The 12876-nt window shown below is 40.1% G+C and overlaps 1 protein-coding gene across 2 annotated transcripts; it reads left to right on the top strand.

Annotated features, from left to right (window-relative positions):
- Positions 1-1762: 1762 nt before the first annotated feature.
- Positions 1763-8223, top strand: nudt17 (nudix (nucleoside diphosphate linked moiety X)-type motif 17). Of its 2 annotated transcripts, none has more exons than XM_061247316.1 (8): positions 1763-2672; positions 2888-3013; positions 3208-3367; positions 3454-3479; positions 3790-3882; positions 5259-5357; positions 5499-5635; positions 5972-8223. In XM_061247316.1, exons 1-8 carry the CDS (start codon positions 2598-2600, stop codon positions 6147-6149), a joined length of 894 nt encoding a protein of 297 aa, XP_061103300.1. In that variant the 5' UTR covers positions 1763-2597; the 3' UTR covers positions 6150-8223. The 2 variants fall into 2 exon arrangements, with proteins under 2 accessions (XP_061103300.1, XP_061103291.1); XM_061247307.1 differs by having other exon boundaries at positions 3184-3367.
- Positions 8224-12876: the final 4653 nt, after the last annotated feature.

The following is a 12876-nucleotide window of genomic DNA, read 5'->3' as shown; positions in this document are numbered from 1 at the left end:
TTTGATTCTGTGTCTGATGTGTGAGAGGAAGTCAGGCTGGAAGAGACTCCACCCTTCACCCTTCACATTCAGGGTTAGCTACAGTTTGCCCTCAACAGCATTCTGAGGGCAGACGGTCGTGTCAAAGGGTAATCTCACATTAAGTATGATTCAGTGGAGGCTCCTCCATAGAGGTGGAGGAGGCCTGGCCTCCCCAATAATTTGAGAGAAGAGAGAGATTTAAAAAAAACAATAAATATATTTATTTTATTTATTTATTTTAACAAAAAACATATTTTTTATTTTTTATATTCATATTATTTTAGTTTTGTTCATAAATCTAAATTTTCCCATGGCTAAAACCCAATATTGCAATTGTAAAGCAACAGGCCAGATTTCCCTATCAGTTTGTATTAAGGGAGGCCAGGCCTCCCCTAGGAAATTAGCTTTTCATAGAAGTCAATGTAATGCATTTTTTTTCATGCCAATATGTGATTGGCCAGATCACTGAAAATGGGTGGGCAACGGAGGCCTGGCCTCACCATGCATTGTGTCCAGGGCTGAAAGATTGACATTTTGTTCGTCCAATCACATGCTACTGGTTCATTTGGAATCAACTATCCTTTCCTTTCCTATTCAACACAGAAGCCATTTTGAGAATTCGCTAGTCACTTCAGTCAAATAAACACTCGCCATAGTGGCTACGAGTGTCCTATCAACTTGTGCTTTTCAGGAAATTTAGAGAACACCCCTGGCTATCATCCCTGTGGCCAAACACTTTTGCTTAAAACTACCTCGGAAGTCGGCGAGATTCTGGCGCAATTTGAGATCTTGGGCTGGAGATATGCAGATTCCAGATACTAGGGAGTGAGAATGACATTCAATAGGTCATGTTAGACACCATTTGGGATTTATTGAACAGTTTTATTTTTAATGTAGTCCATTTCGTTTTATTACAAGTCAATTTAATAATCTTCCATATCAAATTACTGAATTGTTGCTCTGTGAGGAAATTCACTCTAAATACGAATAGAGTGCTGCCCTCTAGTGGATAACGTTAACGTTAGATAAAGCCAACTGGAACCATATTTTTACATATTTTATATTAAATATATTGAATAAAACTAAATATGATAAAGAAAGTGTTATCTTATCTTTTTTATATGCTAAACTTGATTAAATTGGTGATTACATGTTGAAGCTGTAGAAGAATGAAAAATGTAAGCTAAACAAAATTGTTTTTAACTACATAATTAAAATTCCTGCCTTTTACACATGTTCACTTGGCATTTATATTACATCCAAATGTCATTTCTCAGCTTAATTATCAGGCAGGCTCATAGACTTACAGCAATGTCATTTCTTCAGGAAGGCACAAGGCTAAGCTCTGCACAATGAATTTCATCAGCCAGAACTTTCTGACTGTAGCTTACACTCCAAATAGTATGCCTTTGGCCAGCACAAAGACAGATAAGAGAACAGGGAACATTCCATCGCGAGTGAAGTGAGCAAGCGGAAAAAAATGGCCTCCTCAATTCTGGAAGTCACCAGCCTCCACTGGTATGATTATAATCTTTGTTTAACAATCGGAGATTTTTTTTGAAGAGCAGCTTCGTATACCTAAAAGGGCGCTCTGGTTCGCGAGCAGATTTGGTGTTGTGGTTCGTGCAATTGCCTCTCATGCAGGTGACCAGGGTTAACGTTAAGTGTTCCTTAATTTCTTCTTTCTTTCGCCCACTTTTAACTTTTTGAAAGTTAAGAGTGAAAAGCAGTGAAAATAATTCAAGAAGAATGTAAAACGATGATTATGATTGTAATTGTAATTATGCAAAAAATATAGAATTCATAACTGTGAGGAGCCTACTGTAAATGTATTGATTTAAAATTGATTTATTGATAAATAAAATAAAAAACTAGACTGAATGTGACCTGTTAGGGAATTCCTGATTGATGAACAATACAACGTTTGGAAAGTTAAAAGCGAGCGAACGTTTTGAAATCGGTCCATTGGCGCAACTCTCGGTTGGGAGGATAGAAAGGAGTTTGCTTCGGTAGTAAAATCAAGCAAATCACGGCTGTCTGCCCCCAGTATGCAGTTGAAGGCAAAAAACCGCATCGAGCCCGTCTATGATCGAGCCACATACAAACGACCTCGTGTTCAGTACTGTCCACCACCGAACTGTAATATAACAGTTCGAAACAGTGCAAGTAAATCCTGTTGTAATTCACGATCTTTGCCAGTGCGCACGGAGGGCGGGTTCAACTACACACAGCAATGTGTAATACAGGGGTAGCCAATAACTGCTTACGTGCCGATTTCACGTTGCAAATTAGGGGTATCCACAAAATTGCACTCAGATTTAAAGCAGTTAGTTCTGTTTTTGAGTGAAAAGCATTATTTTGCTTGTCAACTAACTGGACAGTCTGTTTGACCCATGCACCGGAAATCATGAGCTGATTTATTTTGAACATATAGATGAGATGTGATGTACTTACAGCAGTACCTAAGATACGAATCCGCTCTTCCGTAAGACATAATTACTTTCAATTTCGCCACGATGCCTCACGGATTCAGAGAGTTCATTAGCCTTATTTAGATACCTAGTTCTGTGAGTGTCATGGAGAAAGTAAGGAAAATACTTGTCCATTTGTCGAAGGAAAGTTCCGTTCCTCAATGTGCTCGCTTCGTACAGGTCAGTGAGCAGTCTATCTTATATTAAGTTGCCTAACACATGCACCCTGCTATGTAGTTAGCTAACTTAACTACCGAGTAGCGTTAACACCACCTAGCTGGGCAAGCTAACGTTACAATATAAATATTAAGCTAAGTTACTCATTGACTATATGGGCTGCTTCAATACACTACAGCACAATTAATTTACTCCCATTAAATGTTCTGTCAATACAGAGTATAACAGGGCACTTTGCCGGTTGTCAAGATGACCAGGTAAAGGTGTGCTGTTCTCTTGAAAACAATCGATTCCTCTTGTTCGGACACGAGAACGGGAAAGAAGGGACAGAAGTACCCCTCAAGGTGAGATATTTCGTGAACAGGTTGCATAGTGTTGCACACCATGGTTGTGATTTGTCCGCGTGGTCATGAAAAGTGGTTATTTTACTTACTTGCAGTGTAATAACTACAATGTCGCAGTGTAAACATCTGACACTATAACCATTACGTATACTGTTGCTTCTGTCACCCAGAGAGCTTCCTTCTGCCCCTTCAAGTTCCTTTCGAACACAGAGGCCGCTACGCTTCCAGCGGACGTAGTGAGCAGTGGTGTGGACGTGGGCGTTGCTGTCCTGCTGCAGTCAGTCAACCAGAAGGTGCTGCTCACGCGACGCGCAGCGAACCTGAGGATTTTTCCCAATGTGTGGGTCCCACCCGGTATGACAATGCCAGATTATAGTCTTTCCTGAACGTTGTTTACAGGTTTGTCATCCTGGAGTGATTTCCCTTCTTCTGTTTTGCAGGTGGCCATGTGGAACTGGATGAAAGGGTATAGCTTCTACATTGGGAAAAATAAATCGATAATATAAAATGTCAAAGTAACCGAAAATTCCCCTCCCCCTCACCCCTCCACCCTTCCTGTATAAGGATACGATGAACATTACGCAAATAGCAACATAGGCTTGCCTAGTTTACCGATGCCTACAGAATTTCCTGTTTTAAACAGGAACAACATGTTGGGTAGAGAGATAGCGCATACCTTCAGATCTGAGTGGCCTCCGATATCACGGTCGTCCTGAAAGCTTGAAAGTGAATTCAGTGCCAGAGTGATGGTGATGAGGGTCTTGTCTGTGTGGAAGCTGCTTGATGCAGGACTCCGGGAGCTGCAGGAGGAAACGGGTCTGAAGCTGGACCCAGAGGCCGTCTCTTCTCAGCTGCTTGGACTCTGGGAGGTGTGTGAGTGGCTCTGCCTTCACTGAAGCGATTGCAGTATAGCCCTAACCATAACACTCATTTTTAAAGCTGAATTTTACAAGTGGTGCTACTAATGTTGACTAATTTTGTGAACAAAAATGTGAGAAACTGGTACAGATGTTTTTAGTTCCCTTCATTGGTTTGGCGTTTGGGGACCCTATGTGCCTTTTTGCCCATCCAAATGTGCTTTGTATGTTAATGGAAATCATATACAGTTGTGTTCAAAATAATAGCAGTGGGTTTAAAAACGTGAGTAAAGCTCAAAATCCTTATAATAGTTTTTATTTCGATGCATTGGGAACACTGCACATTATATCCTAAATCAAAACAAGAAAAATGTGTCAATTTTTTAATTACTTTACAGAAAATGAAGAAAAATGAATATTGGCCTGTTCAAAAAAATAGCAGGGCCTGCATTTTTCATTACAAACTCAAATATTTACTGTATAAACTGAAAAAACTTTCTGTGAATCACTAAACTAATATTTAGTTGTATAACCACGGTTTCTGAGAACTGCTTCACATCCGTGTTGCATTCCACAATTCCTCTGCATTTCTTGGTTTTGCCTCAGAAACAGCATTTTTGATGTCACCCCACACGTTTTCAATCGGATTAAGGTCCGGGGATTGGGCTGGTCACTCCATAACTTTAATTTTGTTGGTCTGGAACCAAGATGCTGCTCGCCTACTGGTGTGTTTGGGGTCGTTGTCTTGTTGAAACACCCATTTCAAGGGCATTTCCTCTTCGGCATAAGGCAACATGACCTCTTCAAGTATTTTGATATAGGCAAACTGATCCATGATCCCTTGTATGCGATAAATAGGCCCGACACCATAGTAAGAGAAACATCCCCATATCACGACGCTTGCCTCTCCAATCAACGTTTTAATCAAAGTACGCTGTTCTTTTGAACAATGTCTGGAACGACCCATTTTTCTCAGGTTTTCAGAGGGAAACGCATGCAAACATGTGCTGGCTTCATCCTTAAATAAGGGCCACCTGATTCACACCTGTTTTTTCACAGAATGAATGACCTCACTAATTGAACTCCACACTGCTATTATTTTGAACACGCCTCTTTCAATTAATTATTCAATTACACAGACTCAGGAGCATGTGTATCATGAATGTTGTCTGTTGGTAATGTAGTAATATATTTTCTACCAAAAACAGTGGTTGATCTGGTAAGTCATGTTGGACTGCTATTATTTTGAACACAACTGTAACTTGCCTTCATAAATGCATTTTGTGGCCTCAACCATTAACAAGCCAATACAAGCCAAAACATTTTGACCTCTACAGTTGATATTGAGCACTAATGAAGTATTTTTCTGTATTAATCTTGCCCTCCAGTCAGTGTACCCCCCCATGCTGTCCAGAGGGCTGCCAAAGAGACATCACATTGTCTCTTATATTCTTGTACACAGCTCCCTCTCACACCTGCAGCTCCAGGTATACACAGTCTGCTTATCTCTGTCCTTATTTGTGTGTAAATCATTATAACTCTACCGGTCCACTCCAGATTTAGGAGAGGGAGGGGTCGGGGGTGGTTTATGAAATGCTCCTCTCCTCTTCTCTCCCCTTCTCTCTCAGGCTGCTCTGTGCCCGGAGCCTGCGGAGGTCAGTGGCTGTTTGTGGGTGGACGCTGACCAGGTCAGAGCCATCGTGTCCGCTGTGGATGGAGCAGATGATTCTGTGGTGCTGCCAGGAAATGCGTCGCCGACTTTGTGGTAAAATGCTCCTGTCGTTTGCAATCTTCTTCTCAGGTTATTGCAGGGTGTTAATGCATGTAACTCAAGGGCACGGAATATTCCCATAGACTTTATAATTTATGTTTTTTAATCTTTGTTAATGCATGTCTCCTCCTTGCACTCTCACCACAAACATATTTTGTGTTGTATAGTCAAAAACAATGCGGGGAAACCTGCACCATATTAATCTGAAGTCAAGGTGCTAATGAGGAATTAGGAGCAGAACACAGTGGTTGCACACTAAGGCATGCTCTGAGTTAAGCATCCCTACCTGCGCTCCACTGCATGAGGCTCTGCTGTGTTCCTGTCCTGCAGCATGTCTGAGGTGTCCCCGGCCGGCCGGCTGATGGAGGCCACCCTGCCCCTGTCTGTGCTGTGCAGGCGAGCCCCAGCGGAGGGGGAGGATTGGGAGAGGGTGAGCACAGGCACAAAGTTTGCGCTGGAGCTTTGGCTAAAGACACTGAAGTCCCAGAAGGCAGTCAGCAAGGAGTGACCCACATGTCTGTCTCGTGTGGTGGGGCTTGAGCCAGCGCGGACTCCTGGGAGTCGGGCAGGAAATGCTCTGACCGTTTGTGATGATTGGTGTATCGTCCTTACCAGGAGGTCTGGGCGGGTGTGACCGGGGCCTTATGAAATATTTTGTCATAGTCTGGACTGTGCTGTGCTCCTTTCTGTGGCTTTGAGACCACGTGGAGTCCTTTCATAAAGGAATGAAGAGAAATACAAGGGAAGTGAAGTTTACTTTTGCTTTTGTGTATGTGTATGTGCACCTGCAAGCCACAAGGGGGCAGATCAATAACATGAATAAGAGGAAAAAAATATACCAGAATAGACCTCAACAATGTTGTAAGTTGTTATTTAAGTGCATTTATCATATTTTACCATACAGTTCTTAATATATACTGGACCCGAATACCAAATGTATGGGCTCTCATGCAGTGCATTGAATGAAAGACTGAACTAAACCTTTTAAAAACAGTTTCTGAGTTAATGGCAGATTTATATTTCATCCTTTTTCTGTCGAACCTTCTCATGTTTATTTCCTGGACTTAAATTGTTCATTTTATGGTACAGGTGCACATTTTTTCGCTTGCCTAATAAAAGATGGGATGATTTGCTGCCATCTAATTTGGATGTAACAGTAGAGATATTTCTCTGGATGTGTTTAAGGGAGGCTTTGCTTGTGCGTGATTATGAATAAGGTTGCATGAAAATAATCTGGTATCTGCTGGTCATTAGACAAATGTGGGCCACTCCCCTCTTCTGGATAAATGTGTGGATGAGAAACCAGGCTTCTCTGAAATCCTCAGTGTTATCCAAGTCCCTGTGCAGGGCTACCCGCGAGGCTATATTTAGCATTGTCATTCAGACTTTGCACTGCTGTTACAGTGCGCTGTACAATTTAAAATCGAATTAATCTGCTGGGCCCTGCCCTTGTTGCTAGACTCCTATCTGGTGAGTGTCATCTAATCGTTTACATGGTGTTTCAGCTCACATCTATAATACTGTGATGCTGGCCTTGGCAGTATCCATATGAAGTGAATCGGTGGATTAGTATCTATATAATATAATACAATCTGTAAATTAAGACCAGCCCACCCTGAAGCCCAGAATAGCAGGAGAGTGCTTTACTGTTGCCATTTATTTCTGATTTCCTCATCTTGCTCACAACCAAAGGGGAGGGTAAGGAGTTTTGAAAATGATAGAAAAGATAAAGTAAATATAAAATGACAGTAATAATGTTACTGCATGCAGTATTGTAAGAAACTGCCCTGATGGCATTTCACTCAGGTATCTGAACTGTGATCATAACCTGTTAACTGAATGACCAAATGTGTATGTGTATCTGAAGTTGGATGTTTCTCACTGAATTAGTGAAAGTACAGTTATGGATTTAATATTGGAATTGTTCATGCTGAATGTCCTTACAGGTTTATACATTTAGAGCGCAGCAGCCATTGTGGGGTGCACATTTCCTATAATGTGCCATTATTGGTGCTGAAATTAAGTACATTTCCTTCAACAGATGATTGAGACAATCTCACTAAGAGAGTGTGCTGAGATGTTTTAATGAACTGAATTATGTTAGACCCATGGTTTTTAAGATATGATTAGAGTGCTACTCATTTCTGTTAAGTATTTGTTTCCTGGTTATTTTTTTTCCTGGACTGTGAAGTTATATGGTTTCTGATTTCACATGAACTAACTTTCTAACACCATCTTAAAAAAGCTTTGCATTACTTTCTTTTGATGTATGAATGGTTTTTCATTTGTATGTCTCAAGTAATGGTTTCATAGCAACGCTATTCACATGTTTAATTTGCAAAAAAACAAACGAAAAAAGAAAAAAAGATATTGGGCTACTTTTGATTTTGATTTTTTTGTCCCATGTACGTTTTTATCTCCTCGCTATCATTTTGTGTCAAGCGGAGACCAGAAGCTATGAGTAACTGCCCACAAGGCAACATTATCAGTAAAAGCACATTTATCTTTGTTCTGGTGGACACCTCTGTTTGATTTTGCAACAGCAATATGAATGAAGTGTAATAAAAGATTTTTACATTGAACAGACTTTGATTTGTCTAATATTTACTGCTATCAAATTGTCATGGCTCAAGGGATTACTGTAAGCAAACACACCAAAAGTGTTGCTCATAATTTCCATGATTTCCAGTGTTTTACTGTTCTTTTTTTTTCTTCAGTTGCATTTGAATGCTCTTTGGTTGACTCATTCAGAATCGGTGACTTAATGAGGTTGGAGGATAAAAGAAAGGTATTGGTGTCTGTTGAGTGCAGTGCTGTCTCCCTCCTTCACCCTCTGCTTGGCCAGCAGCAGCAGGCAGCCTGTGCCCATTACTGTCCAGCACACACAAAGCACTTTTCAGCAGGACTGAATGGTGTTGGGATAAGTGAGAGCTCCGATACAAACACAAGCACACTGTCCATCTGTCCTTCTCTAATTCCACCCTCACTTAGATGCAATCTACTGTAAGAGCCTTTGCCACTTTGAGAAAAAAAAACAAAAAAAAAACTTTTTCCATAAATGATGAATTCATAAATGGTATTATTGGTTCATGTCAATGAGACCACAGTTTGTAGTACGCTTAATCAGACGTAGTTACGCAACCACACACAATCTGGTTTTCGGCCTTTTTATTTTGATTAAATACAGCTAGAACAGTACATATTACAAAATATTATTTTCAGAATAGCATTCACTGGGTGTATCACACAGAGTGTCACTGAGGTACAAACTTTGGATAATTTGTTTTCAATGAGTCACCAATATTGAACATGCAGGATATGTCATACAGTTGATATATATAAAACAGGAAGGTTAAAAGAAGATTGTACACAATTCTTTCAATAAAATGTCTGGTTTGGCACAATTACAAGGCTGGTGTAAGACTGAAAGACTGTAATTAGCATCAGAACTTTGATAAAACGTTATCAGAAAAAAAACAACATTGGCGATGGGGGTAAAATAAATAAATACAAATTAAAATTGTGTGTTTTGTCTTATATCCCTGTGCAACTACCATTCAGAACAGTACTGGTGAACAAAGTGTAACTTAAACATGAAGAACAGATCAATTTATCTCTGATTTTTCATTGTCATTCTTCTGTCATAAATACTGGAAATAGAAACGATGCACTCTGGACATTCATACAACAATATAATAGAATTGTAAAATATTCATAATACCTATATTTACATTTTTAAATATACATGTCTAAAAATGCAATTGATATTGATGGGCACAATGTACAGTATATCATTCAATGGCTGTTATAAATATTATAGACCAAGCACCACTTACCGAGTCTCAGATTTTTGTTTGTTTTATGGTCAAAGTTGAAGAGAAGAGATATGACAAGAGAATGATCAGTTAGCAATTAGTCACAGAAATCAGGGTGGATATACAGTGATAAAAACTGATAGACGTATATACTAATATAAACCTGCAAGCCTCATTAATACTAACCCCAGTATCTGCATATTGTATGCTCTGTCTGCTGTACATCACAATCACTAAAGCAATAAATAACAGAAATCAAAGTTTAAAGTAAATTTTATTCTTGGCATTACCAGTGTCATTGCCAGCAATCCTGTACATATTGTATACTGGACAGCCTAGTTGCATTGAAGTGTGTGCAACCCATAAGTATCCAGAAATAAGAAGTTTAAACAGTTTAAAAACACTTCAAGGTGGCTGTCTCTGAGGGTGAGTATGTTGGAGTGTACCCTGCATGATGGAGTAGCACCACCTCTGTCCAACAGTCTTACAGATAATGTCCATAGACTGCGCTTCTCTACCGGGATTCCACTGGCTGGAGTCTATCCAGAATAAGAACAATTCTCAAATTAAGGAAAAAAATTAGACACATAAAATGCTAGCTGTATGCATATCCAATTTCTTATTTTCACCAAAAATAATGCAATGGACTATACAAATGCTATGCTGGGATATTGCTCCATAGTTGTATCAAAAAGCAGTTGGCTAGCTGGTAGGCAACTATGTAAACAGAACACTGTGACGTCCACAAACTATACAAAATGAGATCTGTTAGTTTCTCTCACAATTGTAAAATACAAAGGCAATGATTACACTGCAGATTCCACTGTTCCTCAGTGCTTGACTGTGTGTTTAGATGTTAATAAACATGCTGAACAGTCACTGCACAGTGAATGCAGGTGGCATTCAGTCAATCTTGTCCTGTGTAACTGATCTGGCCATCTAAATGCGCTTTGGTTTGAAGAGATGAGTATCTCTTCAGTTCTGCCTTTGTGCGACCCCCAGGTCTGAAACAGGAGGAGCCGGACATGGGGCGAATGCCTCCCTCTGTCCCCCAGAGGAGCAGGAAGGTTCACTGCCACTTACTGCTCCACTGCACTGTGATCTTACAGTGCCACTCTTTTCACCTGCACAAGGAGTTCAAACATATTCCTCCAAAAGCAATCCCCTGTGAGCTAACACCAACTGGAGAAGCAGGGCATCTTTCAATGCAGCTGGTAACACAGGCGTCTGGTGAGACGCAAGTGTTGCTCATACAGCGGTAATCAGAAGAGGTCTGGTCTAGTGAAGCCTACTGTGACCTGTCGCTGCAGACAACCCAGTCATTTTTCAATGTTGTGGCCTGAATTAGGGATGCCTAGTCTGGAGGGTCTAGCATACAAAATAATAGCAGTCCAACATGACTTACCAGATCAATCACTGTTTTTGGTAGAAAATATATTACTACATGGCAAATAATTTACCAGTAGGTGTAGTAGAGTCATAGAAAACCAACAGACCCAACATTCAAGATACACATGCTCCTGAGTCTGTGTAATTGAATAATTAATTGAAAGAGGCGTGCTCAAAATAATAGCAGTGTGGAGTTCAATTAGTGAGGTCATTCATTCTGTGAAAAAACAGGTGTGAATCAGGTTGCCCTTATTTAAGGGTGAAGCCAGCACATGTGTGCATGCATTTCTCTCTGAAAACCTGAGAAAAATGGGCCGTTCCAGACAATGTTCAAAAGAACAGCGTACTTTGATTAAAACGTTGATTGGAGAGGGAAAAAATGTATAAAGAAGTGCAGAAAATAATAGGCTGCTCAGCTAAAATGAAATCTAATGCTTTAAAATGGAAAGCAAAACCAGAGAGACGTGGAAGAAAACGAAAGACTACCATTCGAATGGATCGAAGAATAGCCAGAATGGCAAAGACTCAGCCAATGATCAGCTCCAGGGTGATCAAAGACAGTCTGAAGTTACCGGTGAGTACTGTGACAATTAGAAGACGCCTGTGTGAAGCTAATCTATCGGCAAGAAGCCCCCGCAAAGTCCCACTGTTAAAAAAAAGACGTGCTGAAGAGGATACAATTTGCCAAAGAACACATCAACTGGCCTAAAGAGAAATGGAGAAACATTTTGTGGACTGATGAAAGTAAGATTGTTCTTTTTGGGTCTAAGGGCAGTTTGTCAGACGACCACCAAACACTGAATTCAAGCCACAGTACACTCTGAAGACAGTGAAGCATGGTGGTGCAAGCATCATGATATGGGGATGTTTCTCTTACTATGGTGTCAGGCCTATTTATCGCATACAAGGGATCAGTTTGCCTATATCAAAATACTTGAAGAGGTCATGTTGCCTTATGCCGAAGAGGAAATGCCCTTGAAATGGGTGTTTCAACAAGACAACGACCCCAAACACACCAGTAAGCGAGCAGCATCTTGGTTCCAGACCAACAAAATTAAAGTTATGGAGTGGCCAGCCCAATCCCTGGACCTTAATCCGATTGAAAACTTGTGGGGTGACATCAAAAATACTGTTTCTGAGGCAAAACCAAGAAATGCAGAGGAATTGTGGAATGTTGTCAAATCATCCTGGGCTGAAATACCTGTTCATAGGTGCCAGAAGTTGGTCGATTCCATGCAACGGATTCCAACACGGATGTGAAGCAGTTCTCAGAAACCGTGGTTATACAACTAAATATTAGTTTAGTGATTCACAGGAATGCTAAATCCTGAAGATTTTTCAGTTTATACAGTAAATATTTGAGTTTGTAAAGAAAAGTGCAGGCCCTGCTATTTTTTTGAACAGCCCAATATTCATTTTTCTTCATTTTCTGTAAAGTAATTACAAAATTGACACATTTTTCTTGTTTTGATTTAGGATATAATGTGCAGTGTTCCCAATGCATCAAAATAAAAACTATTATAAGGATTTTGAGCTTTACTCACGTTTTTAAACACACTGCTATTATTTTGAACACAACTGTACATGTGGAGCAAATGGAGCAAACTGTTGTTTATTTTTCGAACATAAACTATACATGGATACAAGAATGAAGAAGGAACAGCTATACATACCAACATTGAGATCTTCTTCAGAAAAATTACCGGTTGTTCACGGTATACATTTTTCGGCTTTTCATTGGTTTCTCTGGGTCCTCCTGTCATAGTGAAATGTTGAATGAGTTGAGAGAGCCATAACAGACAGCAACCTATGACAAGTGGCGACATGGATTCCCACCACCTAGAATACAAGACTGGCAATTTCCTTCCTAGCAATACTGTTTCATTTTGAAAAGCCTTAGTTGAGATTCATTAGATTTACATATTCAGTGTAAAAGGACAGCAAAGAGGAAAGAATGGACCGCAATGTTGCCTTAGTGACAAATGGTACTGAAGTGCCATTTATGCAAGTGCATCTGAGTCTCAGGTATTT

This window comes from Conger conger, chromosome 1 (genome assembly GCF_963514075.1).
Source record: "Conger conger chromosome 1, fConCon1.1, whole genome shotgun sequence".
NCBI lineage: Eukaryota > Metazoa > Chordata > Actinopteri > Anguilliformes > Congridae > Conger > Conger conger.
Note: the sequence above shows the minus strand (reverse complement) of the source record. Positions and strands in the feature narration are given on the sequence as shown.

Excerpts from the sequence above, each read along its gene's own strand:
- nudt17 (XM_061247307.1), top strand. The coding sequence starts at position 2,598 with ATGGAGAAAGTAAGGAAAATACTTGTCCATTTGTCGAAGGAAAGTTCC. Across the intron at positions 5,358-5,498 it reads TCTCACACCTGCAGCTCCAG|GCTGCTCTGTGCCCGGAGCC; the intron begins GTATACACAGTC and ends CTTCTCTCTCAG. Across the intron at positions 5,636-5,971 it reads AATGCGTCGCCGACTTTGTG|CATGTCTGAGGTGTCCCCGG; the intron begins GTAAAATGCTCC and ends CCTGTCCTGCAG.